The sequence below is a fragment of the Beta vulgaris genome, chromosome 2 (genome assembly GCF_026745355.1).
Source record: "Beta vulgaris subsp. vulgaris cultivar EL10 chromosome 2, EL10.2, whole genome shotgun sequence".
NCBI classification, from domain to species: Eukaryota; Viridiplantae; Streptophyta; class Magnoliopsida; order Caryophyllales; family Amaranthaceae; genus Beta; species Beta vulgaris.
The window spans coordinates 41,773,492-41,799,609 of NC_079203.1; the positions used below are offsets into that span (position 1 = coordinate 41,773,492).

General features: G+C 39.2%; 4 protein-coding genes across 4 annotated transcripts in view; 2 read left to right on the plus strand and 2 right to left on the minus strand.

Annotated features, from left to right (window-relative positions):
* Positions 1–3,814, plus strand: part of LOC104886609 (probable magnesium transporter NIPA9) — a 12,870-nt gene extending 9,056 nt beyond the window's left edge. Inside the window, exons 5-9 of the mRNA XM_010671071.4 lie at positions 1,130–1,186; positions 1,293–1,351; positions 1,439–1,559; positions 2,052–2,200; positions 3,394–3,814. Of these exons, the coding sequence (XP_010669373.1) occupies positions 1,130–1,186; positions 1,293–1,351; positions 1,439–1,559; positions 2,052–2,200; positions 3,394–3,613 (606 nt within the window). The 3' untranslated portion in view covers positions 3,614–3,814. The remainder of the gene's footprint in view (positions 1–1,129; positions 1,187–1,292; positions 1,352–1,438; positions 1,560–2,051; positions 2,201–3,393) is intronic.
* Positions 3,815–11,099: 7,285 nt separating this feature from the next.
* LOC104886610 (cytokinin riboside 5'-monophosphate phosphoribohydrolase LOG8) lies at positions 11,100–14,714 on the plus strand. Its single transcript, XM_010671073.3, has 7 exons — positions 11,100–11,603; positions 12,160–12,257; positions 12,373–12,403; positions 12,777–12,876; positions 13,175–13,245; positions 13,322–13,465; positions 14,383–14,714. Exons 1-7 carry the CDS (start codon positions 11,490–11,492, stop codon positions 14,473–14,475), a joined length of 651 nt encoding a protein of 216 aa, XP_010669375.1. The 5' UTR covers positions 11,100–11,489; the 3' UTR covers positions 14,476–14,714.
* Positions 14,715–19,960: 5,246 nt separating this feature from the next.
* LOC104886657 (uncharacterized) lies at positions 19,961–20,632 on the minus strand. Its single transcript, XM_010671123.1, has one exon. The coding sequence runs from the start codon at positions 20,630–20,632 to the stop codon at positions 19,961–19,963; it is 672 nt and encodes a 223-aa protein (XP_010669425.1).
* A 2,445-nt stretch (positions 20,633–23,077) lies between these two features.
* LOC104886659 (uncharacterized) lies at positions 23,078–23,692 on the minus strand. Its single transcript, XM_010671124.1, has one exon. The coding sequence runs from the start codon at positions 23,690–23,692 to the stop codon at positions 23,078–23,080; it is 615 nt and encodes a 204-aa protein (XP_010669426.1).
* Positions 23,693–26,118: the final 2,426 nt, after the last annotated feature.

A 26,118-nucleotide genomic window follows, 5' to 3' on the forward strand; every position in this document is an offset into this window, starting at 1 on the left:
TAAAAAATTCGACTCACAAATTTTTTTTGAATTTTTTTGGACTTTTTAACATTTCTACTCGAAAATTTTTCGCCAGGCGCCAAAATTTGCACTTAGCCTGCAAAAGCCCAAAGTGAGAAGTGATAACTGAAAGTCAAAAGTTATTTTAACCATTTTGGTGCCTTTTGTATTCTGCAATTTGTATTTGCACTTACTAATTGGACTGAACTATATTGGATTGTCAAAAGTCAAAACATTGTGAACCTAAATTGGCAAAAGAGTTAATATGTTATATAATAATCGGACTGGACTATATTAGATTCGGACTCAAGAAAAAAAATTCGGACTGGATTGGACTCACAAAAGTTTGGATTGTATTTGCACTCACTTTCTCAAGTCCAAAAGACTTAAGATTGGATTTGGATTTGGCAAAGTCCAATCCATTCCAATCTCTAGCTGGTATTACCTTGCTAAATGACATAGTTAGCCATCTTGGTAACCCAATCAAACCTTCTACCATACCAAAATGGCAAGCATGGCCTGAATATAATGGAGTAACTGTTGACAATTCATGGAAGTTAATAAGCCTGATTAGCATCTCTTGTAACATTGTACTCCCTCCGGTCTTTATTAGTTTACCCCTTTCTTTTGCATAGAGTTTTAGGAGAAATAATGTTGTGGGTCATAGAAAGAAAGAGAAACTATTATTTTATATTAAAGTTGAATGTATGTGTGATGAAAAGTTAGTGGTCCCATTCCAAAAATAGAAACAAAAGAAAGGGGTAAACTAATAAGGGACATCCCAAAAAAGAATAGGGGTAAACTAATAAAGATCGGAGGGAGTAATATAATGGGGAGAACTTGAAATTCCCTAGAAAAGAGTAGATTGGTAGACATTTTCTTTTCTTTTCTTTTGTTAGCTGAAATGAAACTTACCAAAAAGTGGGTTGATAAACTACTATTATGCCATTGATGGCACTAGTTAAATTACATTTTTAAGATTTTTTTCATTCAACATTTTTCTAACAAAAGAGTGATCAAACATAGCTCGTGTGCACGCATGAACCTGCCCCCATATAAGTGTGTCTCTCATGTGTGTATGTATGCAAATATGCCTTATTGATAATTTTTGTGACTATGTGGCTTCTAGGTAATCTTGAATGGGTGGCTTCGTATTTACAGACGCCAGCGAAGAGAACAAGAACTGGTATTTTTATCTGAATCTTTTTCTTCTCCTGTTTAAATTATAGGAGTTTGTCCTGTTGAAAGGAGCCATTCTCTTGACTGTCCTCTCTGCAAATTTGCTGGTGTAGATGCAATCTGAAGTTGTCGAAGAAATAATATATGGTCTGGAGTCTGGCATTCTATTTGGGTATACCTAACAGCTCTCCTTAGAATTTACCATTCTTTTTCTCAATGTAAGTGCTGCTGGTGAATCCTGATCCGGATATTACTGCAGGATGGCAGCTGTCGTGTCAAAGCTGGGATTTATATTTTTGGAGCAGGGTTTTTCGAAGATTCTCCTTCCTCTTAGTATAGCAATAAGTATATGCTGCAGTGGCACAGGATTTGTTTACCAGGTACTCCACGAATTGAACTGTCAGATAAACTTGTGATTGCTTGTCAGTGGTAACCATGGTGCCTCTGGTTAGCTTCTTTTATTTTTTATTATAGAGAAAAAATGTCATCTTTACTCTCTTTGTGACCAAGTTGAGGTTGCATCTGATATTGGTTCTGCAACTCTTAATACCTTCTGGATATTTTATTTATTAAATTGTTTTCCCTTCAATTATACATGTCAATATGTCATTATACTGACGGCATTGGTTGTCACGGTAGAAAATTCCTAAGACCGCCCGGAACTCATGAGAGCTTCATATTAATGCCTGGTTATACTCCATCATTATACTTGTATGGCATGTGAAGGTTTGATTTGTATTAATTACATTGAATTTGGTGATAGTGAAAAAGAGTCTCTTTGTGGATTTTCCATGGGGAGGTGATCTCCTCTATTTAAGTCTTGTCTAATGCTCCTCTGCCAGAGAATTCACTGTTTGATGTCTTTGAAACAGACCAAGGGTTTGAAGCATGGCAGGGCTGTAGTGGTTTCTACATGTGCTGCAGTAGCATCAATTGTGGCTGGTGTACTTTCTGGCATGTTTGCTTTAGGCGAGCACTTGCCTGAAGCTCCAGGAGCTCGTCTCTTGCTGTTACTTGGATGGTAATTCCGTTCTCGTTTAAATTTTTTACTATTATGATGAGTATGATCGACTAAATTTATATGAAAAACTCTATCTGGCTAGAATTTAGTAAGCTGAATGGTAGAAACAGATTGGAGGGCTGTGAGCCCCACATATAGTGTGGTTACAAAAAGGCCCCCAGTGAACTCCTAGAACAAAATTTTAGCTAAATAGTCCTACTCTTTAGTCTTTACGTCATATGCCTATTGCTGTAGAAAAATATGCTAAAATACTCGTTTATCGTGCAGTAGTTAGTGTAGCTCCTAGTCCATCAATGTTTTGTGTATTAGTACTTGGTAAACAAGATTGTATTTTTAGCATCAAGCTGTTGATCATTCTCTCAGTCCCTCAAATGATACGAGAATGAAAAAGTTGGGGAAAAGTTTCTAGTGGGAATGTACACTTCTTACTTCTTAGTGGGACATCCAAATATAGTTTATGGTTCCCTTTTAAGGGGTGGACGGAGTAACTCATTTGTGCAATTGTACCTAAATAAATATGGATAAACTTGATCTGTACCTAAATAAATATATTTTGTGTGTCTCTCTCTGGTCAATTTACCCATCATGGCAATATACTAAAAATATCAGTAAATTACCTTGTCTGTCCTTTAGGGTCGCGAGCTCAGCTTTATATACAGTGGATGCATATTCATTTAGCATCATATAGTATCCCTTTGCTGGTCCTATAAAGATCTTCAATATGAGAACTTTATTTCTTATCTGATCTTTCCACAGCATTTGGTTTCTTTGGATTTTGTTTAGTGCAATTTAAGTGTCACTCTCGCTTTTCGAGGTCAAATGCTCTCACATCATGCAGATTCTTTGTTTTTAAAAAATCTATATACAATTTTTTTTAGTTATGTATTATATCCATATATAGTAATGGTGAAAGTTCGATGCAGAGAAACTGTACACAAGTAACACAACATTTATCTGTGAACACTGAACAGAGGGAGTGAAAATTTGATACAGACATAAAGATACGGCACTTGTGAATGTCAGGAGTATATTTTGGGAAGACGACACGTTTTGAGTTTTTTTTTTTTTTTTTTTTTGCCGATTGTTGTTTTGGTGCAGATCCTAAACTTATGAGTGAGCTTGAGATAACCATTATTCCATATGCTTTACTGTGCTATCAACCAATCCAGTAATTTTAATATGTCCGCCCGCAGGTTACTTATAATTGTAGGTGTGATTCTGTTGGTGAGCTCAACAAAGTTGGTGCGTTTCCTTCCAGGGAAAGCGAAGCGTTCTGCGCGAGGTGGATTGGACAAGAGCTTTAGTGCCAAGCAACCTGGGTTAATCCGAACTAGGGATCCAAATCCGAGTGCGGTCATTCATGCAAACACTTTGCATCATTTGTTAACTTCCCCAACAAAGGAGAAGCCATGAACAACAAAAGAACTTGTATATACTTAGTCTGCTAATGGCTATTGTCTTGCGTTGAAGAATCTTAGTGTTAGTCTCTGACATATACGATAAGTTTTCCGAAGCATGTTTTTTCGTATTAAATATTGTTGGGAAACCCTGAAATCTGATTTCTTTTAGCTCAAATTTGGATTTATCGCAGATGTTACAGTTACAAATTCAGCATATATTTTGTTGGTGAGAACAAATTCAATCTCTCATATCTACTCCATGGAACAGAATATGATCAATGATAATTCCTATTCATTAGCAGCCAGTTTTATGATGGATGATATATTGGTAGCTTATTATTATTTCATTAACAACAAGTGTAGTAAAACAAAAACATTACACGTGCAGTCTGCAGACAAGCTACTGAATTCATACTATCTTCCCTGTTAAAAAGATCATAAATTAATCTAATTTCTGTAAATCACGTTTGATCTAACAAAAATAAGTATTAATAAGCAATATTCAGTTTTCCTGAGAAAATATTAAATTTAATTAGCAAAATATAAAGAAAGCTAATGGGAAATAAACAAACAAGCTTTAATTATATTTTTTTTGTCTGAAACTACACCTATTCAATGTTAATTTTGGAAAAGTTGACCACTTTATAAACCTCTTTTATCTCTTTATATGAAGTAACAGAAGTCTGCCTTAAAAGACCAAATATGTTTGAACAACACTACCCATAAATCATAAATGTTATTTGTCACTACTTTTTGTCAAAGGGGCCTACATTATGGTTATTCGTCTATCTTGTAATTGTTCACCAAGTTTACTTGGAACTAGGGGTGGGGTAGTACAGTAATACACTATGAGGCTAGAGCATAAGTTTCATTATTATCTTTGCTTGGGCCCATTTTCTTGAATGCCCCATTTATGACGAAGTTACTAAAATACCCCTACCTCTAGGGAACATAATCCTCCACCAGCTGGAGCTGACTAAAACGCCCTCATTTATTACAGGTCTCATCCTCTATAAATAGGGGTTGTCTCATCAGACAGAGGTATTCAATTCTCACCTAAAAAACCAGAGCATCTCTCTCTAGACTTGCTTACTTTCTCTCTCTACCTCAATCTCAACTGACTTGAGCGTCGGAAGGGGCTTTCCCGGGAACACCCCCGGGGTCAATTTTTCATTGTATTTTGCAGGATTATCGGAGACCTCTTCCTCGGCTCTTTAGGCCTTTTCGGGATTTCAAGACTCTCAACACCACACTTACTTTTGATAGTTTCTAGGCAGAAACAGTTTGGCGCCGTCTGTGGGGATGCTACATCTCAAAGTCACATACTGAGAGCAACATGGCACCCGACTGAAGGAAGACAAGAGCTTTTTACCTGGACTGAGAGCTCCCATCCTGTCGTCATACCACACCTAGTGTGGAACCAGCTCATTAGGAGGATGAGTGATCTACTTCTCGGGATGAGCAGGATAGTCTCAACTCCGGAGCTAATTTTTTCTAAATCCACTCGCCTCCACTCAAAGTGGAAAGGAGGATGCTCGGGAAGAAAAGGACCGAGAAGGTATTTCACATCGCAAATCCTCGAAGAAAATGTGAAGGGACCCCTCTCGGATCCAACAAGCACAAATAAGAAACATGCAACTCGGGCCCTCAACAGGTGCTCAGGATTCTTTCTAGCTATCATCACGAATTGCCCATCACTCGACACTTCAATGTCGAGCGGCGGCACATAAGCCTATCAACGAGAAATTAAGGAAGCAAAAGGAGAGGCTCCTTCCCGGGAGTGCACCAACAACAATCATAATGTGAACGCTCAGTCATCAGAAGAAAGCTTAACCAACTTTTCCAAAAAGGGATAAGTATCATTTATTGTGCCCTACTTGACATCCGAGTAGTGGCGTTCCGGCGATAAAGACCTCCTCGGGAAGCAGAGGCTCATTAGCCTCCCGAGTCGAGAATTTCTCCAATGGCACCCCCTCGGTCGTGAGAGGAGTGCCCCAACCAGCTTAGCCAAAAAATGGCTAAGTATCGCTTATTAGGACCTACTCGGCATCCGAGTAGCGTCGTTCCAACAAAAGAGACCTCCTCGGGCAGCTTGAAGCTTATTGGGCTCAACAAGGGGCTCAACACTTAGCCTAAATTTGCCTAAGTATCTCAACACAACTCGGGGTTACTATGGGGGGCTCATTGGCCCCCGAACTGGTGCATTATCCTTCTCGGCCTTGCTAGGGGGGTTAACACCCAACTTGGGATCATTAGAGCACCTAGAAAGAAGGCGAAATCTCGAGCCCTTCCCCCCTCCCGGGACCGACATGGTGCTCCAGACCAGGAATCTTTCTCAGGTTCCGCTAGACGATCGCTTCGGGAAGGAATGAGGCTACCCTATCCGTTCGTCCAGCGTGGGGCTAATTCCTTGAACCCATCAGCTGGTCCAATAAATGCACTCGATAGAGGTGTGATGGTTTTTGTCATCCCCCCGAGTCAAGAACTTCTCCAATGGCATCCCCTCGGCCGTGGAGGAGCTCCCCGACCGACTGTCATTGTCCGAACAAATCAACCTCCTCGGGAAACATGGGGCTCTTATCCCCCCGAGTCGCGCATACACCTCGCGGTACCTCCTCGGCCATGCCAGGAGTACCCCATCACTTAGCGAAAATAGCTAAGTGCAAACAAATCTACCTCCTCGGGAAACATGGGGCTCATTATCCCCCCGAGTCGAGCATACATCTCGCTGTACCTCCCCGGTCATGCCAGGAGTACCCCATCACTTAGCGAAAATAGCTAAGTGCAAACAAATCAACCTCCTTGGGAAACATGGGGCTCATTACCCCCCCCCCCCCCCCGAGTCGAGCCTACATCTCGCGGTACCTCCTCGGCCATGCCAGGAGTACCCCATCACTTAGCGAAAATAACTAAGTGCAAACAAATCAACCTCCTCGGCCATGCCAGGAGTACCCCATCACTTAGCGAAAATAGCTAAGTGCAAACAAATCAACCTCCTCGGGAAACATGAGGCTCATTATCCCCCCGAGTCGAGCATACATCACGCGGTACCTCCTCGGCCATGCCAGGATTACCCCATCACTTAGCAAAAATAGCTAAGTGCAAACAAATCAACCTCCTCGGGATACATGGGGATCATTATCCCCCTGAGTCGAGCATACATCACGCGGTACCTCCTCGGCCATGCCAGGAGTACCCCATCACTTAGCGAAAATAGCTAAGTGCAAACTAATCAACCTCCTCGAGAAACATGGGGATCATTATCCCCCGAGTCGAGCATACATCTCGCTGTACCTCCTCGGCCATGCCAGGAGTATCCTATCACTTAGCGAAAAAACGCTAAGTGCAAACAAATCAACCTCCTCGGGAAACATGGGGCTCATCATCCCCCCGAGTCGAGCATCCATCTCGAGGTACCTCCTCGGCCATGCCAGGAGTACCCTATCACTTAGCGAAAAAGCTAAGTGCAAACAGATCAACCTCCTCGGAAAACATGGGGCTCATCATCCCCCCGAGTCGAGCATACGCCTCGTGGTACCTCCTCTGCCATGCCAGGAGTATCCTATCACTTAGCGAAAAAGCTAAGTGCAAATAAACCAACCTCCTCGAGAAACATGGGCTCATCATCTCCCCGAGTCGAGCATTCATCTCGCGGTACCTCATCGGCCATGCCAGGAGCACCCTATCACTTAGCGAAAAAACGCTAAGTGCAAACAAATCAACCTCCTTGGGAAACATATGACTCATTAGCCCCCCGAGTCGAGAAACTCCTTCATTGGCACCTCCTCGGTCATAAGAGGAGCATCCTACCAACTTAGCCAAAAAGCCTAAGTATCGTTAATTGGACCTACTCGGGATCTGAGTAGCGTCTTGAAACCTACTCGGGAAACATAGAGCTCATTAGCCCCCCGAGTCGAGAAACTCATTCATTGGCACCTCCTCGGTCATTAGAGGAGCGTCCTATTAACTTAGCGGAAAAACGGCAAAGTATCGACAATTGGACCTACTCGGTATCCGAGTAGCGTCGTGAAACCTCCTCGGAAAACATGGAGATCATTATCCCCCCGAGTCGAGAAACTCATTCATTGGCACCTCCTCGGTAATAAGAGGAGCGTCCTATTAACTTAGCGGAAAAACGGCAAAGTATCGACAATTGGACCTACTCGGTATCCGAGTAGCGTCGTGAAACCTCCTCGGGAACATGGGCTCATTGCCCCCCGAGTCGAGAAACTCATTCATTGGCACCTCCTCGGTCATAAGAGGAGCGTCCTAGCAACTTAGCCGAAAAACGACTAAGTATCGACAATTGGACCTACTCGGGATCCGAGTAGCGTCGTGAACGAAACCTCCTCGGGATACATGGGGCTCACTATCCCCCCCGAGCCGAGAAACTCCTTCATTGGCACCTCCTCGGTCATAAGAGGAGCGTCCTAGTAACTTAGCCGAAAAACGACTAAGTATCGACAATTGGACCTACTCGAGATCCGAGTAGCGTCGTGAAACCTCCTCGGGAAACATGGGGCTCATTATCCCCCCCGAGTCGAGAAATAAGGGGCTCATTAGCCCCCCCGAGTCGAGAAACACATGGCGCTCATTAGCCCCCGAGGCGAGAAACTCCGTCATTGGCACCTCCTAGGTTATAACAGGAGCTCCTACTAACTTAACCGAAAAATGGCTAAGTATCGTTAATTGGACCTACTCGGGAATCAACCCTTGTTTGGGAATCTTTAACCACGACTATCATCCTCATCCCCGAGCTTGTTATCGGGACTCCTTTGCCCCCCGACTTGGAGATCAATTCTCGGGATCACCTATTTCAGGGCCCAATGGCCCCCGAGTCCCCATCTGTTTTCCCGAGATTGACCATGAGGTTCAAAGTCACCTACGCATCCGAGTGCGGACAATTCTCCCAAGGGTTTCAGACCTTCTCGGGAGCTAAATCGGACATCCGAAGAGCTTGAGTCCCTACCCCGAGGCCTATACCACTCTCAGGATACAACAAACACCCATCTGAAAACTCTCGGCGTTGGGGCTGTGAATACACCCGCAAGGGGTCTGCTGCCCTAAAGGCCCTCGGGATTGAGCTGCGAAAACATCCCCCAAGGGGTCTAGAACTCTAAACGTTATTGAGGTCGGGCCTGAGGTTCCACCCTCGTTATCTCAACCCTGTCGGGCAAACCACCCCCGGGTTGGTGTTGAACACTCTAGTGCATCGATCACGAAGCTCCGCCACCCACACAGTATCGCGCATTATGTGTCGGGAAAGATTACCTTCCCAACTCGGGAGTTAACTAGCGAAGCCTTGGCTGCCCCGAGAGTTCGCGAGAGTCCCCTCCTTGGATTTAGGATCTACTCCGACTTGGCTCGTGAGAAGCCTCTCGGGTGCATAAGATCCTCTTACTTGGACTCGGGTGCATGAGACCCACTTTACTAAACTTCGGGCTCGGGAATTGATGAGATCTCCCTCCTCGGCCTCTGCATACCTTGAAAAAGCGAGACCCCCGTACTTGGTTAATCATAGCGCCGAATAGTTAACTCAACATCACTCAACCTCGGCAAAAACATTATTCTTCCGCCAATCAAACGCACTAAGAATGCCAAATTTTTTACTCCGACTACTTGGCGTGGGGCTAATTCTTTGGGCCCATTTTCTAGGATGGCCCATCTATGACAAAGTTACTAAAATACCCCTACCTCTAGGGAATATAATCCTCCACTAGCTGGAGCTGACTAAAACGCCCTCATTTATTACAGGTCTCATCCTATATAAATAGGGATTGTCTCATCAGACAAAGGTATTCAATTCTCACCTAAAAAACCAGATGATCTCTTTCTAGACTTGCTTACTTTCTCTCTCTACCTCAATCTCAATTGATTTGAGCGTCGGAGGGGATTTCCCGGGAACACCCTCGGGTCAGTTTTTCACTGTATTTTGCAGGATTATCGGAGACCTCTTCCTCGACTCTTCCGGCCTTCTCGGGATTTCAAGACTCTCAACACCACACTTTTTACAGTTTCTAGGCAGAAACAATCTCCAATCTCAAATTTTATCTCTCATAGCCATTGTATTTTATCTGAAATGATAATTCAGGATTTCAAGTAGTCCGCCTAATTTTCACCAAGTTATACTTATTCTATAGGTGAGGTTTGTAATTTGTAAAGGTTATGGGATCAAACCTTAATTAGAGACATTTTAGAGGTGAGATTTTCTTATCTTCCCCTTCACTTTCAAAGGACCTTATCTGTATAGCTAGATCGTACAGATTAACCTGTACGAGATTTTAATTTAATAGGACACTTCTCCTTATCAATTGACTAAAACATTGGTCTAATCTTTATTTTATACTACCTCTGTTTTTATTTAGTTGCAACGTTTTGACTTTCACGCTTGCCAATGTACAATTTCAAATCGTTTTATCTCTAATTGTATGTAAGTAAAAATTATAAAAATTTGATATTATGAAAGCTTACATCGAAACGAATCAAACAAGACCCCACATGACTATATTTTGTTTAACATATACTCCCTCCGTCTTTTATTAGTTTACCACTTTCTTTGGGGCACATTTGGCGAGATACTAATTTGAACCTTAATATCTCTAATTTTCGATAAGCAAAAATTACAAAAAGTTGATATTTGGATAATACACATTGAGACGAATCCAACAAGATCTCACATGACTATATTTTTCCATAAATACAAATTACAAAAGATAGTCAAAGTCATATATGTGAATAGTGTCAATAGTCAAAAGGGGTAAACTAATAAAAGACGGAGGGAGTAAATCAATAAATGTGGTCAAATAAGAGAACATGAATAGTACAATTTGTCAAACGTTGCAACTAAAAAAGAACGGAGGTAGTATATACTTCCTCTATTTCATATTATTCGTTACACTTCTCAATTCACGGACTTCTAGGCAATTTTTGAAGAAGAGAGAGGTAGAGAATAAAAAGATAAAATGACCCATGTAAGATAAGAGAGATATAGAGAGTTTATTGCCCAAAAAGAAAGTATAACAAGTAATGTGAAACTTCTCACAATAAAAAGTGTAGCGAGTACTATGAAACGGAAGAAGTAGTAATTTTTTTTTTTTAACATGGAGTTTCACACCAGTGCAGTGCATCACTATTTGATACTCCCTCTGTTTCAAATTATAAGGCATTTTAGCTAAAAGAATTTGTTTCAAAATATAAGGCATTCTACAATACCAATGTAAGATTAAATGCAACTTTATATTATCAAGATAATCTTATTGGTTATTTTGTATTATCAATACAATATATAATGTCAATTCTTATTACCCATGCAAATCTAACTACAATTAACTAAATTCTTAATCTGTGTGCAAAAACCTTAAACGACTTATATTTTGAAACGGAGGGAGTAAAAATCTAGAAGCTACAAGCAAACGCGTTGGTTCGTGTGAGTATGTGGGCTACACTATAGGCTCCCTTTTTTATATATATTTGAGGCTAAATAAACCTTCCTTTTACTTTCCAATTTCTCATCATCACATTACATGAAATTTACCCTCTTTACTCTTTTGCTCGTTAAAACTATCTTTTTTGGCTCTCTCTGCATTTTCACTTTATCATCATTATTATTATTAGTATCATTACTGTTCCTTCATAACCTCACCTTCTGTAACAAAATTTGGAGACCAACCCAAATTTTACAACTTTCAACCAAAATAAAATCTTTTATTTTGTAATTTTTCTGGGATTTCCACCTTTTTAGTTGATCTACAAATCTGAGTTGGACTACTCTTATACTATATAGATTACGTTATCTTTAATATTTTTCTCTCTCACAAATGGTTTAAAACCTTGCAATATACTACTATTTTTTTTTTTGTTTTTTTGAAAGAAAGAATCTTTTTTTGAGAATGGAAGATGATAACCCAGGAAGTAAATTCAAAAGGGTTTGTGTATTTTGTGGAAGCAATCCTGGTAACAGACAAGTTTTTAGTGATGCTGCCATTGAATTGGGCAATGAACTGGTTTGTCTTCTTTTTTCTTGTTATGTTAATTTAATCATGGTTTATTAACAAAATGAAGTAGTAAAATCTAGTGAAATTTTGATTTTTTAATTTTAGATTTTTGCATTAATCGGTTAAAAAATGGTGTTTGTATAATGGGTATTATTAACAATTTATTTGAAGAATAAGTTTTGTAGCTACTAATGATGATTTGACGTAATTTGAACAACTGGGTTTGTCAATATAGTCCTTGTTGATCAATTTTTTTGCCAATTTTTGATGGTTGTAAGTTTGTGGGTGTTTGATAATATATGATCAATCTTAGTCAAAGAATGAATTTTTATTTCTGCATTTAATTGGTTCAAAATTGGATTATGAAATAATAATGATTAGTCAAATAATAAATTCTGTTAATTTAGTCATTGTTTATGCTTTTGCATATATTTTGATTCTCTTTTGACTAATTTTGGTGGTTGTGAGTTTGTGGTGTTTGATAAAATGCAACTGTTGGTTGTTGGTTTCCCAGAATCTTGTAAAAGCAGTATTTTGACTTTTGATCTTAATATATTGGTTTTAGGTGAAAAGGAAGATGGATTTGGTTTATGGTGGAGGAAGTGTTGGATTAATGGGATTAATCTCTCGGAGAGTGTTTAATGGAGGCTGCCATGTTTTGGGGTAATTTAAGAATATTATTGTAAATTTTCCAATTTTTATAAAAATTATGTAGATGGGTTTTCTTTATATTACCTTTTTTGATGTGATAATTTGTTTTTTCCCCCCTTAAATGCAGTGTCATCCCTAAAGCTCTCATGCCTATTGAGGTATTTAATATTCTAATTTCTGGTAAATTTTACTGTGGTGTTTTTTGATAAATTCAACTCTCTTAATTTTTGTTATCTGAATTGGGCAGAAATATCAAATATGTGTTAAATATTCTCATACCTGATGATATAAATATGCAAGTTTTCTTTGGTCAACTCTGTTTTACCAAATAGTTAGGAATTATGTTAGATCGGAGAATTGTGTAATTGTTACTATATCGTTGGTTGAATTTATGGATCTTTTTCCAGTATGATATTACTAATGTTGTGAAGATGGTTTAAGTAAATTAAAGGAACAATCAAATAAGAAATGAGTAATGGTAAGATTTTGTTGCTTTTGTTCTACTGGCTTTAATCTGAATAAGATGATCAGATATCTGGAGAAACTGTTGGTGAAGTAAGAATTGTTGCAGACATGCATGAAAGGAAAGCAGAAATGGCCCGAGAGGCCGAGGCCTTTATTGCTCTTCCTGGTATTTGATACTACATCTCTTGAATTTGCAAGCCATTTCGAATTGTACTTTAATGCTATGTTACTCAGACAGGGATTGAATGTCTACTCGGATATGAGTCGGACACCGTGTCTACTCGGATATGGGTGTCCAAGTGTCCGACTTGACTATTTTGTAGAAAAAAGTCAAGTTTTTAGTTTAAAATGATGTATCCAAGTAAAGTGTCGTATCGGACACGACACGACACCCTGTTTTTGAGGTAAATGAAGGTGTCGGAGTAATCGTGCTTTAATGTGTAGCTGATCTTAATGAGTTGTAGGAGGGTACGGTACAATGGAAGAGATGTTGGAGATGATAACGTGGGCTCAGCTTGGAATTCACAAGAAGCCGGTAAATTTAATGCTCATTCTGTTAAGAGTAATAGAAATTCACTTTGTCATTGTGATTATATTCTCTGGTTTTTCAGGTTGGCCTTCTGAATGTTGATGGATATTATGATTGTTTGCTTCAACTATTTGACAATGGTGTGAAGGAAGGATTTATTAAGCCTGATGCGCGTGCTATAGTTGTATCTGCCCCCAATGCGGAAGAGCTTTTGACGAAGATGGAGGTAATTTCTTTTCGATCTTGATTCTTACATGCTTATGTGATATGCCCTTCCATAATTGAGAAAATCGTTAAAAGATTTGCTCCTTATTAGGAAAATCGATTTGAAGATATGAACTTTTACTCATGTGCAATATGATAATATAATATGAATTATTTGCTAGATATAACAAAGAGTATAGTTCGTACTATAGCCAAAAGTTCAATTCATACTTCCTCTGTTTTTTTAGATGCAACATTTGTATTTTTGATGGGTAGATTAAAATAATTAAATGTTGCGGATAAAACAAATAGAGGTAGTATTATTTAGCACATATGAGTGGATATTCATATTATTTTTAGCCATGTTTCTTTTTATTACTCCATGGTTGAAAATTTCAACGACATAGGATGCCTTGAAAGTTGAAACATATCCGTACCAAGGTTTGATAGCTTTTGAGAACTTAAGGGCGTGAAAATTTTGTTAAATTATTCTTGTACTTCTAAGTTCTATAATAGTGGAGAAGGACATACATGCAAATACGGATATTAAATAACTGTGTTGCTTCGTGCTTTATTTAATAATGCCGTCAATTAGATGATTCTTTATATAGTTGGAGTATTATCTATATGAGCTTTAGAATGTTGTTACATAAATTAAGAAAACAACACAAATCTGTAACATTATACCGCATCCTTGTAATTTATATACGAGAGGTTATCACAATGTGACTACTAGTTTTGGACAGAAGTAGCTATTAGGTAGAAAATACAGATTACACAGCAGCAGGGAAGATTTTGGTGCCGTAACTTATTCAGAAGGGTTGTATGGTCACGTGGTGCAACGGCTACTATGAGAACTCATAAAATGTTTGTATATGATTGAATTTTGGTGTTTGATAAAGATCTCAATGTTCCTATTTTTCCGATTAACAATTGCAGGAATTCACTCCTTGTCATCAACATATTGCACCGCATGAAAGCTGGCAAATGCAGCAACTGGGTAAATATCCAAGCCAACAAAATGTGCAGTGATTCTCCAACTATTGTAGGTATACATATAATATCTAGATTGTTTTAGATAAGATGAAGTATTATTGAAGTTGTTTAAGAGGGAAAAAAAAGGCCTCTTTGTTTGGTTTCTCTACTCATGAATCATGATTAGGTTTTTCAGGTTCTGGTGAAATGCTTTTTGTTGCTTGCTTATAAGTTGTAACACATTGGACCTTGAAATGATGTTGGTCAATGCAAAAACATTACTATATTATCTAGTAGTATATGACTATATTCTATATTCAATATTCCATTCAATTCAATGGTTATGTTTGTTGCAACCTGCAGCTCAGTATACATGTGGTGAAAAATCATGATCATTGGAATATCCTCATATTTAGCAATTTGATAGTTTATACTAATAATAAAGAGTGGTTGGTTGGATTATGATTTTTAAGACCCCACTTGGAATGCCTGCTTAGATGCTGATTAAAGCTAGATTCTATTCCTAATGCTTGTAGTAAATTTATGCAAAAGTGAACAGGTACTGCTTAGCTAAATATAAGCAACTTTTTTCCAACTTAATTCTCCTTTCCTCTTTATTCAGACTCTATTTTTATGGACTTATTTTTAGTTTATTTCAGTTCAAATCAATAGGATCTTAGCTGTTTCACTTAATTTTTATATTATATATTACCTCTGTATTTTTTTTAGTTGCAACATTTTCTTTTTCACATTTGTCTAGACGATTCTTTGAACGTTAATATCTCTTATTTGGTGTAAGTAAAATTTATAAAAATCATGATATTTGGATTCCTCGTATTGAAACGAATTTAACAGGACTCTACTTGATCGACTATGTTTTTTTTATATAATAATGCAAGATAATTTAACAAAGTTGGTTGATTAATAGTGCCACAAAATCAAATGATGCAACTAAAAAAATGAAAAGGTAGTATATAACTATATATGATGTTATAAGATATAAAATAAATTTTATCAGGTAAGGTGATGTTCAATTTGTTTCAATGCGTATTCTTATTATGTAAAATATTTATGATTGTTATTAATTAGTAATTAAAGGATATTAATGATTAAAATTGTGTATAATCAAGTGCAAAAGTTAGAGCAAATAACTAAATAATTAAAAGAGGGAGTTTTCATCTTCTTAAATTTAAATTTGATAGTGAGCTTTTTTTGACGCATTGTTACTTATATTATGGTCTGTTCTCTCCACCTTATTTTCAGTTCAGTTTAGTTTAATTCAGTTCAATTTTGGACAATACTTTTACTCTCACATATCACTATTTATTTCAGTTCAATTCAATGCAGTTCACTTTAGTTCAGTTCAGTTAAGTTCAGTTGTTTTATGCTGAAGAGAACAGACCCTTAGTTGATTCTCGTAAAGATAACACGGCATGAACAATAATATTACTATAGCGAGAAAATTTACTAGTACTTTTTTGTCCTAATGTTTTATGTAAAATAAAAAATATTGAAAGGAAAAACCGTGAGATGAGGTCAATTATTTAAAAGTGGAGCATGACTTCTATAGTTCCATTGGCTAGGTTTTCGCCATCTGTGTACGTGGTAAGATCATAGTAACAAATTTCTTTTGACATGTATGACAGAAATTCTAAAATTTTATGCCATGCTAAAGTTGCTAAGACGTGATTTTCACTCGAATAAAGTTGCTAAAACTTGATTTTCACTCGAATGAAGGGTTTTCCACGCTAACTAGTATAGTTGTCAATACTGTCTTATAGATGACATTTAAAGTTTAGATTGGAAGTGCATTCAATCCAAAACTTGAAAAGGGTTTGAAATTTGTCACCTTTTATTTCTTTAAAAAAAAAAAAGAGGGACCTTTGATTATGACTTGAACAACTCATAAAGATGTTTTCTAACAAATGATATACTCATGAGCAATGTCATGAGATAAGACACACAATTAATTGAAGTTAAGACTTGGAAAGTTGTGGATTTGAGTTTGATGTTGGTGATCAGATGTGACAAATTTACTGTAGTTGACACATTCAAAGAAAAGAAGTTGGAATGTGAGTTTTATTTAGGAAGTTCAATGTAATTTTGATTTTAAGTGCATTGCATTATTGCATGGGTCTTTTCTCTCCTTTGTGTTTTATTTTTACAATACTAACCTCCGTTTTTAAATGGGTGTAACAGTTTGACTTTTACATTTGCTAATATATAATTTTGATCATTAATATATATAATTTTTAAATAGGTGTAAAAGTTGATATTATGAAGAAAATTATTAAAAGAAATTCAAGAACATTTTATATGATCATTTTTGTTTATATATATTAGTGGAAAAAAATGGCCAAAGTGAGATATTGAATAGTGCAAAAATTAAAATTTTGCACTTAAAAAGAAACGGATGAATTATACTTTTGTAATAATTTATTATTTTATTTTTCCACCTTATGTGAAATGAGGGTTTAGAACTGGATCAATAATGCACTGGAAATGGGGTGAGAATTGAGAATCTTCCATCTTTTCACCCTATTAACACTTTAGTTTCCTTTGTATCATCAAGTGTCTCTGGGGATTTTGCCATCATTACTGTCCTTCCACTTCATTAAAATTATTATTTTAGAGCACAATATCATTATGTCCATTTTTAATGGAGTGAAAGGACTTATTATTCTTTTCACTTTTGAATTGTAATTAAGTTATATAACGAGGATAAAATTTGATTAACCCATTAGACAGGTTACCTGCAGCTAATAAAATATAATATAAGGTGAAATTTAATTCAACATTAACAATTATTTTTAATGATTTATTAAAAGTGGGTGATCTACCATTAGATAGATGTAGTTATGTCAATACAAGTAATGAGAGTATAAAAACGGTGACACAATTCGAAATAAATATCAATTATTTATTGGGGAACTAGGGAATGAGGATGGGAGCCCCTTATGTTCCCAATAGAGGAGAAGGTAGAGTTGAAATTCTAAAATGGTCATGAAATGGTCAAATTGTCTTTAATGAAAAAGAAGAAAGTGCACTATCAGTGGAAGTTATTAAAATTGACGTGGAATCATTGGGAGAAAAAGTTTTAACAACTAATCAAGTAGTAAATTATCCAAACTTTATCTTCTCATTGTAATCTGTTTATTTTATTTTTTGAAAGGACCCAAATGGGGTTATATCGTATCTTTCAAAGCAATAACCAAAATATCACACGGAATATCATCCACCCAAAGACGCTTACTCACTTTTCAAGGTTGGAAATGAGCTAACATATGAGAAATATTGTTGCCCGAGCGTTTCACAAAAGACCAACAAATAAAATCAAAGCTACTAACAAGAGCTAAAATGTCCTCAATAATCAAACCAAACTCACTAGAACTCCCTAAATTATTTCCTAGAGCTTAAATAACAGTAAGGCTATCGCTTTCTACCACAACGTTATTGAACCCCAACTCCTTCGCCATCTTCAAGCCATTATAAATGGCTTTAGCTTCAGTGATCTTGGTGTCCCACGTCACCTGAAATTGGAAAGTACCCGGAACACGTATTTCACCATTTGCATCTCTACACACCACGCCCAATGCACTGCCCACCTCGCTCACCTTTCCCGCGTCGACATTCACCTTAACCGCATCGACACTCGGTTTACTCCACACATTCGGGTGAGCTGCAGCCTCACCTCCACCACGCACAGTAGCTCATGGTACTTCCCACGCCTCCTTGATTATCTTGAGGGTATATGCTATCGTCTCCTCAGGCACACAATCTTCATTCTCCATTAGCAACCTACAACGATCCCCCAAAATAGCCCAAGTTGTGGTCAAGAACTCCCCCAACTCTTTGTCCTCCAGATTTTCGAAATCTGGCCCACCAATCCCCAATTGATTCCCCCCCTTCAGACCACCAAATCTCATGCCTACTTAAACTCCACACGTCTTTAACTAGTCTGTTGTCCCGAATAGAGTGCAAGCCCGACTCAACATCAAAACCACACACTCACACGAAAGCCAAGAGCTAGGGATACACTTATTCAAGTTTTGTGCGCTTGGCAATGCGTTTGACACCGCTCTCCACGCAAAATATTTAACTCGAGGCAACACTTTAGTGTTCCATATTTTCTTCCATAGGTCAGTGGCATAAGAGGGGGCAGCATCATGGGAATTATTAGAGTCAACCCATAGTTCAGGTTAGCAGATTTAACAAAACAAGTTCCGTTCTTTTCAGGATCCCAACACAAAGAATCCTCTAGCAAGCGAGGGCTAATAGGATACAAGTCACTCTCTCCACTTCAAAAGGTAAAAGAAGTTGGGACTATTCCACTCTTACTAATGGGATCAATTAAATTTGCAACCATCGTACCTGGATTTACAGTTTTTCGCGCAGATACCAACTTCCACGTCTGAGTGCTCGAAATCCATTCATCATCCCACATTCTTATCTCCTCCCCATCCCCTACACGCCATCTCATACCTTTCCTAACCACCCACCTAGCCTCCCATATACCTCTCCAAGTGTAGCTTCGAGTTGTACCCAGTTCTGCACTCATATAATTGGAGTTCGAATAATATTTGGTTTGACAATTTGCTTCAATAAACTCTCCCAATGAATCATAAGATGTCAAGCTTGTTTTTCTAGAAGGGCCCAGTTAAATAACTTCATATCTCTAAAACCCAAGCCTTCATCCCCTTTCGATTTACATAACTTTTTTTCAAGCGAGCCAATGAATCTTTCTTTCGCCATTTTCCCCCTACCAGAATTGAGCTATCAAGGATCAAATTTCATCACAAAAAGAAGAGGGAGACTTAAACACATTTATTGTGTAGGTAGGAAGAAATTGGGCCACAACCTTTATCATAACCTCCCTACGGCTTTTGATAGAATCATCCCTTCCATCCTTTTAATTTTTTCCACAACTTTTCTTTAATTCCTTTAGTAATAACCTTCTTGGACCGCCCCACCGTAGTAGGCAATCCAAGATATCGATCATGAACATCAACCATCTTAACACACAATTTCTGCACAGTGTCTCCCCTTCTCACATCCCGAACTCCCTTGCTGAATGAGAGAGTAGTTTTTTTGAAAATGAACCTGCTGACCGAGGATAATTCATAAACTCTCAATGCATTCTGAATAGCCTCAGCATCATCCATAGTAGCTCTTGAAAAAAAAATCAATCATCAACAAAAAGTAAGTGATATGTCCCTCTATTCTACCAACTCGCGTTTCTCTCTCCCGTGTCCCTTTCTCTAGTAAAACCATCTCATTTCCCCCTCAATTTATTTTCTCTCTCTCCTCTGCCAACTATAATTTCTATCTCCTATGTTCCTCTCTTCTACCAACTCACGTTTCTCTCTCCTCTACCCCTTTCTCTCTCTTCTGCACCGCCATTTCCCTCTCCTCCACCCAACTTACATTTTTTTTTTTTGATAATTAGGCACTTGCTTTTTATTGAAGAGGGACAAATGTTACAGAAGGAGGATGGCATTACATTAAGAACATTCAGACTTAAAAAATGAAAAAGCGAGCTATTCTATAACCACGCCACAAACTCGTCTACCCTTGAGAGACCTTGCTTAGCAAGATGGTCTGCCACTATATTCGACTCACGGCTTCTGTAGAAGATTTCGATTCCCATACCACGACACATCGCGTTTCTGATGAAATTGATTGTAAAATTTAGATTCCAAGGCCCCTCATTTTTATTGTTGCACCAATGAACTGCGTTTTGAGAGTCCGATTCAATCTCAATTTTTGACTGAGATAGATAATCAATTGTGGATGATAGCTTGACTGCTCTGTGAATGGCCAATACCTCTGCATGATTAATCTCCATAAAAGGAATAGGGCTTGAGAAAATGCATAAAAATTTACCCTGGGAGTCCCTAAGGACCCCTCCAATAGCTGATTTGGATTCACTTAACTTCAGGGAAGCGTCAACATTCCATTTATACTTGAATTGATCTGGCGGGGCCCAACACGCAAGACCCATAGAGGGCTGGGCAAGATTTGGCTGAATCTGGACAGGGGCCCAATCAAGGCATTGAGGGTACCTGAGAACTTCATTCGGTCCATATGGGAATGGATCATCCCATCCCTTTATCCACCAGCACAATCGAGTAATGACAAGCTCCTGTAATTGAGATATGGAGGAATAAATATTTTCAAAGCACCTGTTATTCCTCTCCTTCCAGAGAGACCGCATTATAATGAAGAAGCTTGCGGACCATATTTTTTTAAAAAATACACCACTTTTCGGAGGGAGCCACTGGTCAAAAGCTTCACGAGTGGATGCGGGAAAGATCCATCGAACATTCCATATAGAGAGCCACCAGTTCCATAATGATGCGGCCACCGGACAGTAAAGAAAAAGGTGATTACTCGATTCAATCCCGGAGTTGCATAAGATGCAGTGGGCGTTTGAGGCTTCAATGATACCGAGATGAAATAATCTGTCTCTCGTATTGAGTTTTCCAAGGAATGCAAGCCAGGAGAATATTTCAATTCTATGGGGTACTAAACCACCCCATAATTCTCTCTTCATTGCTGGCAGTTGATGAGGACTTGATTTGGCCAATTCAAAACAAAATGACTTGACTGAAAACCACCCTTTTTTGTGAGGTGACCAAGAGTAAGAGTCTGGATCAAGAGGGGAGAGGCTAACCTGGGAAAGCATATCTATCAACGCTTTATGCTCCACAATATCTTGGGGGCGAAGTGGACGGGATCAAGTAAGAGCCCAATTCCACCTAAGCCCATCCCAGAAGCAGTTATCCGCCACCGTTGCTTGTTTCAAACCGGCTATTAGAAACAATCTAGGGCATACAAATTTCAGAGGCCCATTCCCAATCCATGTGTCGTGCCAAAAGGAAGATCCCAGCCCATTTCCAATTTTTTTCCGAAATCCAGCCATGATGAGAGATTTTGAGAGGGGATTTGATAGAATGGAGGAGCACAAACCTTTCCAAGGCCCACCATTCGATGGGGTACGCAAGTCTTGGATGGTGAATTGAGCCCCATATTTGTATTTTTCTGCAATAAGAGTTCTCCACAAAGAGGAAGGGTCTGTCATGAGTCTCCAAAACCATTTAGCCATTAGGCCCAGATTTTTGATCTTCAAGTTTCCAAAGCCTAGCCCACCTAGATTTTTTGGAGCTTCAAGCATGGGCCATGCGACAGTTGCCATGCGCCTTTTTTCTCGCGAGCCACTCCAGAAAAAGTGAGATTGGATTTTTCGAATTTTTTCGATCACTCCCGATGGGATTGGGAATATCGACATATAATACAGTGGTAGGCTTGAAAGAGAGGCCTTGATGAGAGTTGACCTCCCTCCTTGAGATAACAAACTGCCTTTCCAAGAAGAGAGCTTTTTCCTCAATTTTTCTATAATGGGATCCCAAAGAGCTATTCTCGAACTGTTCCCACCAATTGGGAGGCCCAAATAAGTGAACGGCAGCGATCCCGTCTTGCACAATAGAGATTTTGCTGCTTGTTGTAATCTTGACTCGTCCACATTGAGCCCAATGATTGAGCTTTTATGGAAATTAACTTGTAGACCTGAGGATAATTGAAATAGAATCAACACCGCTTTGATATTCATCAAATTCTTCATATCTGGAGAAGAAAAGACAAGAGTGTCGTCAGCATATTGTAAGTGAGATACTTTTGATCCGGCACGACATATCTCAATACCATCCCATAGACCCAATGAGATTGATTTTTGGAATAGGAGGCTCAAGGGTTCCACAGCCAGATTAAAAAGGAAGGGGGATAGAGGATCCCCCTGCCTCAGACCACGCTACAGTTTAAAGAAATCCGAGGGGGAACCATTGATCAAGATAGCTGCAGATGCGGACATTGTGCAGGAGCGTATCCACTCCCTCCATTTCAATGGAAAATTCATTTGCTCCATAACCCAATCCAGGTACTTCCAAGAGACGCTATCAAATGCCTTATGGAAGTCTAGCTTCATCATCATTGCTTCGGATTTGCTTTTTTTACATGTGTCTATTATCTCACTAGCGATCAATGCTCCGTCCAATATCTGCCTTCCTTTTATAAAAGAAGATTGCTGAGGGCCAATTAACAAGTCCATGACTTTCTGCAGACGTCTTGCTAATATTTTTGCGATGACTTTGTAAGCACATCCCACCATATTTATAGGGCGGTAATCCTTGAAGCAGCAAGGATTATCCACCTTAGGGATGAGAGAGATGAAGGCTGAATTGCTGCCTCGAGGCAACCTGGCCGAATCCCAAAAATCCTGCACAATATTGTAAAAATCAGATTTTATCACATCCCATGAGTTTTTTATAAATCTGAAATTGAAGCCGTCAGGTCCAGGGGCCTTGGACCCGTCACAAGATTTCACTGCATCGTCAATTTCATCGTGGGAGAATTATTCGACCAGCGTTTGGGCCTGGATTGCATTAAGGCGCTTGAATTCAAGGCCTTTGAAGGTGGGCCTGCTACTGAAATCTTCTTTGAATATTTTACTAAAGAAGTTGACTGCTTCTTTTTTGATGGATACTGGGTCTTCGATGATTGAGTCACCCACGCAAATCTGCTCAATACTATTTTGCCTTCGACGCATTGTTGCTATAGCGTGGAAGTATTTAGTGTTCTTGTCGCCTTCTTTGAGCCATTGGGATCAAGAGTTTTGGGCCCAATATGATTCTCGAGTCTTTAACCACTGCCACAATTCCATTTGCAACTGCTTTCTTGAAGATATTTCAATCTCTTCTAAGGATTTCTCATCTGCTTTGCGGTCCAGCTCTTGGATATTGTCTTCTAGCTCTTCAATCTTTTCATGAATTTTGCCAAACTCCACTTTGTTCCATGCTATCAGCCTTTTTTTGACATTTTGCATTTTTTCCATTACCGAGGCTTCTTTGGATCCATTCCACGAGTCTTGAATTATTTTTGCGCATTGAGGATTTGAGAACCAACAATTGAGGAACCTAAAAGGCTTAGGTCCCCAATTTTTGTCCTTAGAAACCGCCAATAAGGGACAATGATCAGAAACCATTCTCTTGAGAAGGGAGACTTTTAAAGCCGGGAATTGTGTAAGCCATTCAGGCGAGATTAAGAGTCTATCCAACTTGCTTTTGGAGGGGCCACGGTGCCATGTGAATTTCCCATTTGATGCTGCAATTTCGAGTACCTGCAATTCCTGCATAAACACTTTAAAATCAAGAATACCATTACTGGAAAACTGAAGACTTCCTCTCTCACTGGGGTCCAGAATTTCGTTGAAGTCCCCCATCAATAGGCATGGTAATGAAGAGGATTGCTGGAAATCTATAATTTTCTGCCATACTTCCGATCGCTCAGCCACCAGGCATGGGTTGTACACATTGATAAGGGTGCATTTAAACTTTGAGGAGGGAAATTCTCCCGAGATTGCAATCCAATTCCTTTCACAGAGAGAGGATGACAGGGAGAAAAAATGCGAGTTCCATAGGGATATTAGACCCCCGGAAAAGCCTTGGGATGGGCTCGCCACCCATTGAACTTGAGAATCTTTCCACATTGAGTTAATGGTCCGTGGGTTGAATTCCTCAACCTTAGTTTCTTGAATGAAAACAAAGTGTGGTTTATGGTGATTGATAAAACTTCGAACCGAACTTCTTTTTATTTTGGCCCCAAGGCCTCTTACATTCCAAGATAGGATTATCATTTCAATTGTAGAGATTATGAAAATACAGGAAAGTCTAATGGATGTTTCTTCATTCAGACTGTTGACGACAAAGGATGTCATCAATTCTTTTTTGGAGGGAGGCAATTGGGCCTTCATAGTGAAGCCCCAGTTGGTGTGCTATTTGGATGATATCAGAGGAGGATAGGGATAGGGGCTGGGCTTGATTATTCGGGGGAGGGGAAGGCAGGCTTTGAGTTGAGAGACGAGATTGGAGTTGGGCTTTTTTCTTGGCTTTTTTTGCTCTTTTGTTAGCATGGGATATTTTGACCATCATAGGGATATTCTCTTCAAAACCTGGGGGGAAAAGAGGACCAGATGAGAGTGAAGAAGTGGAGGTAGATTTATTGGGTCGCAGGAGTGGGCTGAATTTATTCGAGATTTTGAGAGGGGAGAGATCATTTGGTATGTGGGCTGGGCTAGAGATTTTGGAAGGTGAGTTCACTAAAGAATGCGGAGATTTGAGAGCTGGAGTGGAGGCGCAGTTTTTTGGTCCCTCCGTGAAAATATCCGGCCCAATATCATTAGGTTTAGGTGGGGAGAATGATAAGGCCTTTTTCGATGTGACAGGCATTGGGGAGGGAAAAGGAGGTGACTCTCCAATGATTGCATTGGGAGAAGGTGAGGAATTTAATAATGGGTCATTATCATTGATGTCTTCAAGAAACTTGCTGTTGGAATTTTTTTGGGGACAGTGAGGAATATGATGAGCCATTGAGTTTACTGGTGTCAGTGGAGGTGAGTCACACGCGTCTTCCTCTTCAGATTCATCTTTTTCAGGATTTGATTGAACATGTCCCACCCATGCTTCATTCTGACGAAGATGATCCTCAAAGATTGTGACTTTGTGGTACCTGTCTTCAATTTGTAATGCCATCTTACAGTTGATAGAAAAAAGACAATCAGTAATAACTGTCACGTTCCCATGATCAAAGTTGGAGTAGTCTACTGCCAATACCCTTCCAAAGACATTTCCAATTTTGTAGAAATTATCGTATCCCCAACCCCGTAATGGAACACCAAGTATTCTTAGTTGAGTTTTTCTCCAGAGGGAGGCACTCATGACATTGACCTCCCTCACGTCCAAAAACCATTGTAGGAGCCATTCGCTCTTTATCATCTCAACTTTGTCTTCCATAGATACAAAAGTTATAAGGTGCAGCATGCCACCTAGAGGCTTAATCGTAAGGCAATTCACTCCTTCCATGAGAATGTGATCAAGAATGCTTTGGGATGATTGCGATGAGTTGGCTGTGGCAATTACACTTCGAGAATACAGTTCGTCCATTTCATCATTTTTTGTCCCTTTTAGGGATATGAATTCTTCCCCATCTATGTTTGTGACTTGTAGATCATCTCTGATCATTTCCGTATCTTCTCCCAGAACTCGGGAGCTCATTCGTCGTACTAGGTCGGGTTCAAAATGAAAGCAGGAGGGTTGAGGTTCAGATTCTTTTGGAGGTATTTTCTGAAATTTTTTGTCGTTTGATGGGTTTATTGGTTTTTGGGAGGAGGTTTGTGGAGATGTGATTGGGGCTCCGTTGTCCATTGGGTTGGGTGTAACAGTTTTCTTTTTTCCTAGGGATGAAAGGTGAAGCTGAGTTGAAACTTCCATGTAGGTTCTGTGGTCTCTTTCATATGATTTAGTCAGATTTCGATGGATTTTTTTGGTTTCAGGGTTGAGATTTTGGATTGGGGGTTTAGCACTAGGGTTTGGCTTTGGTAGAGGTTTATCATATTTTGCAGGAAAAACTCTGAGTTTGAAAGTTCCTATAGCCTTTCCATTCATTTCCTTTACTGCACAATTGGAGGCTGAGTAGGAGAAGAAACTCACAAAGGCGTACCTGTGTGAGCAGTTTGGACGAAGTTTCCCAGGAATGAATATTCTGGCGATGTCTCCAAATTTCTGGAAGCAGAAGGCTAAAGTTTGATGGTTGATCTCCAGTGGAAGAAAGTCGATGAAGCATGTCCGAGTTGCAGATGTTCGATTCCCA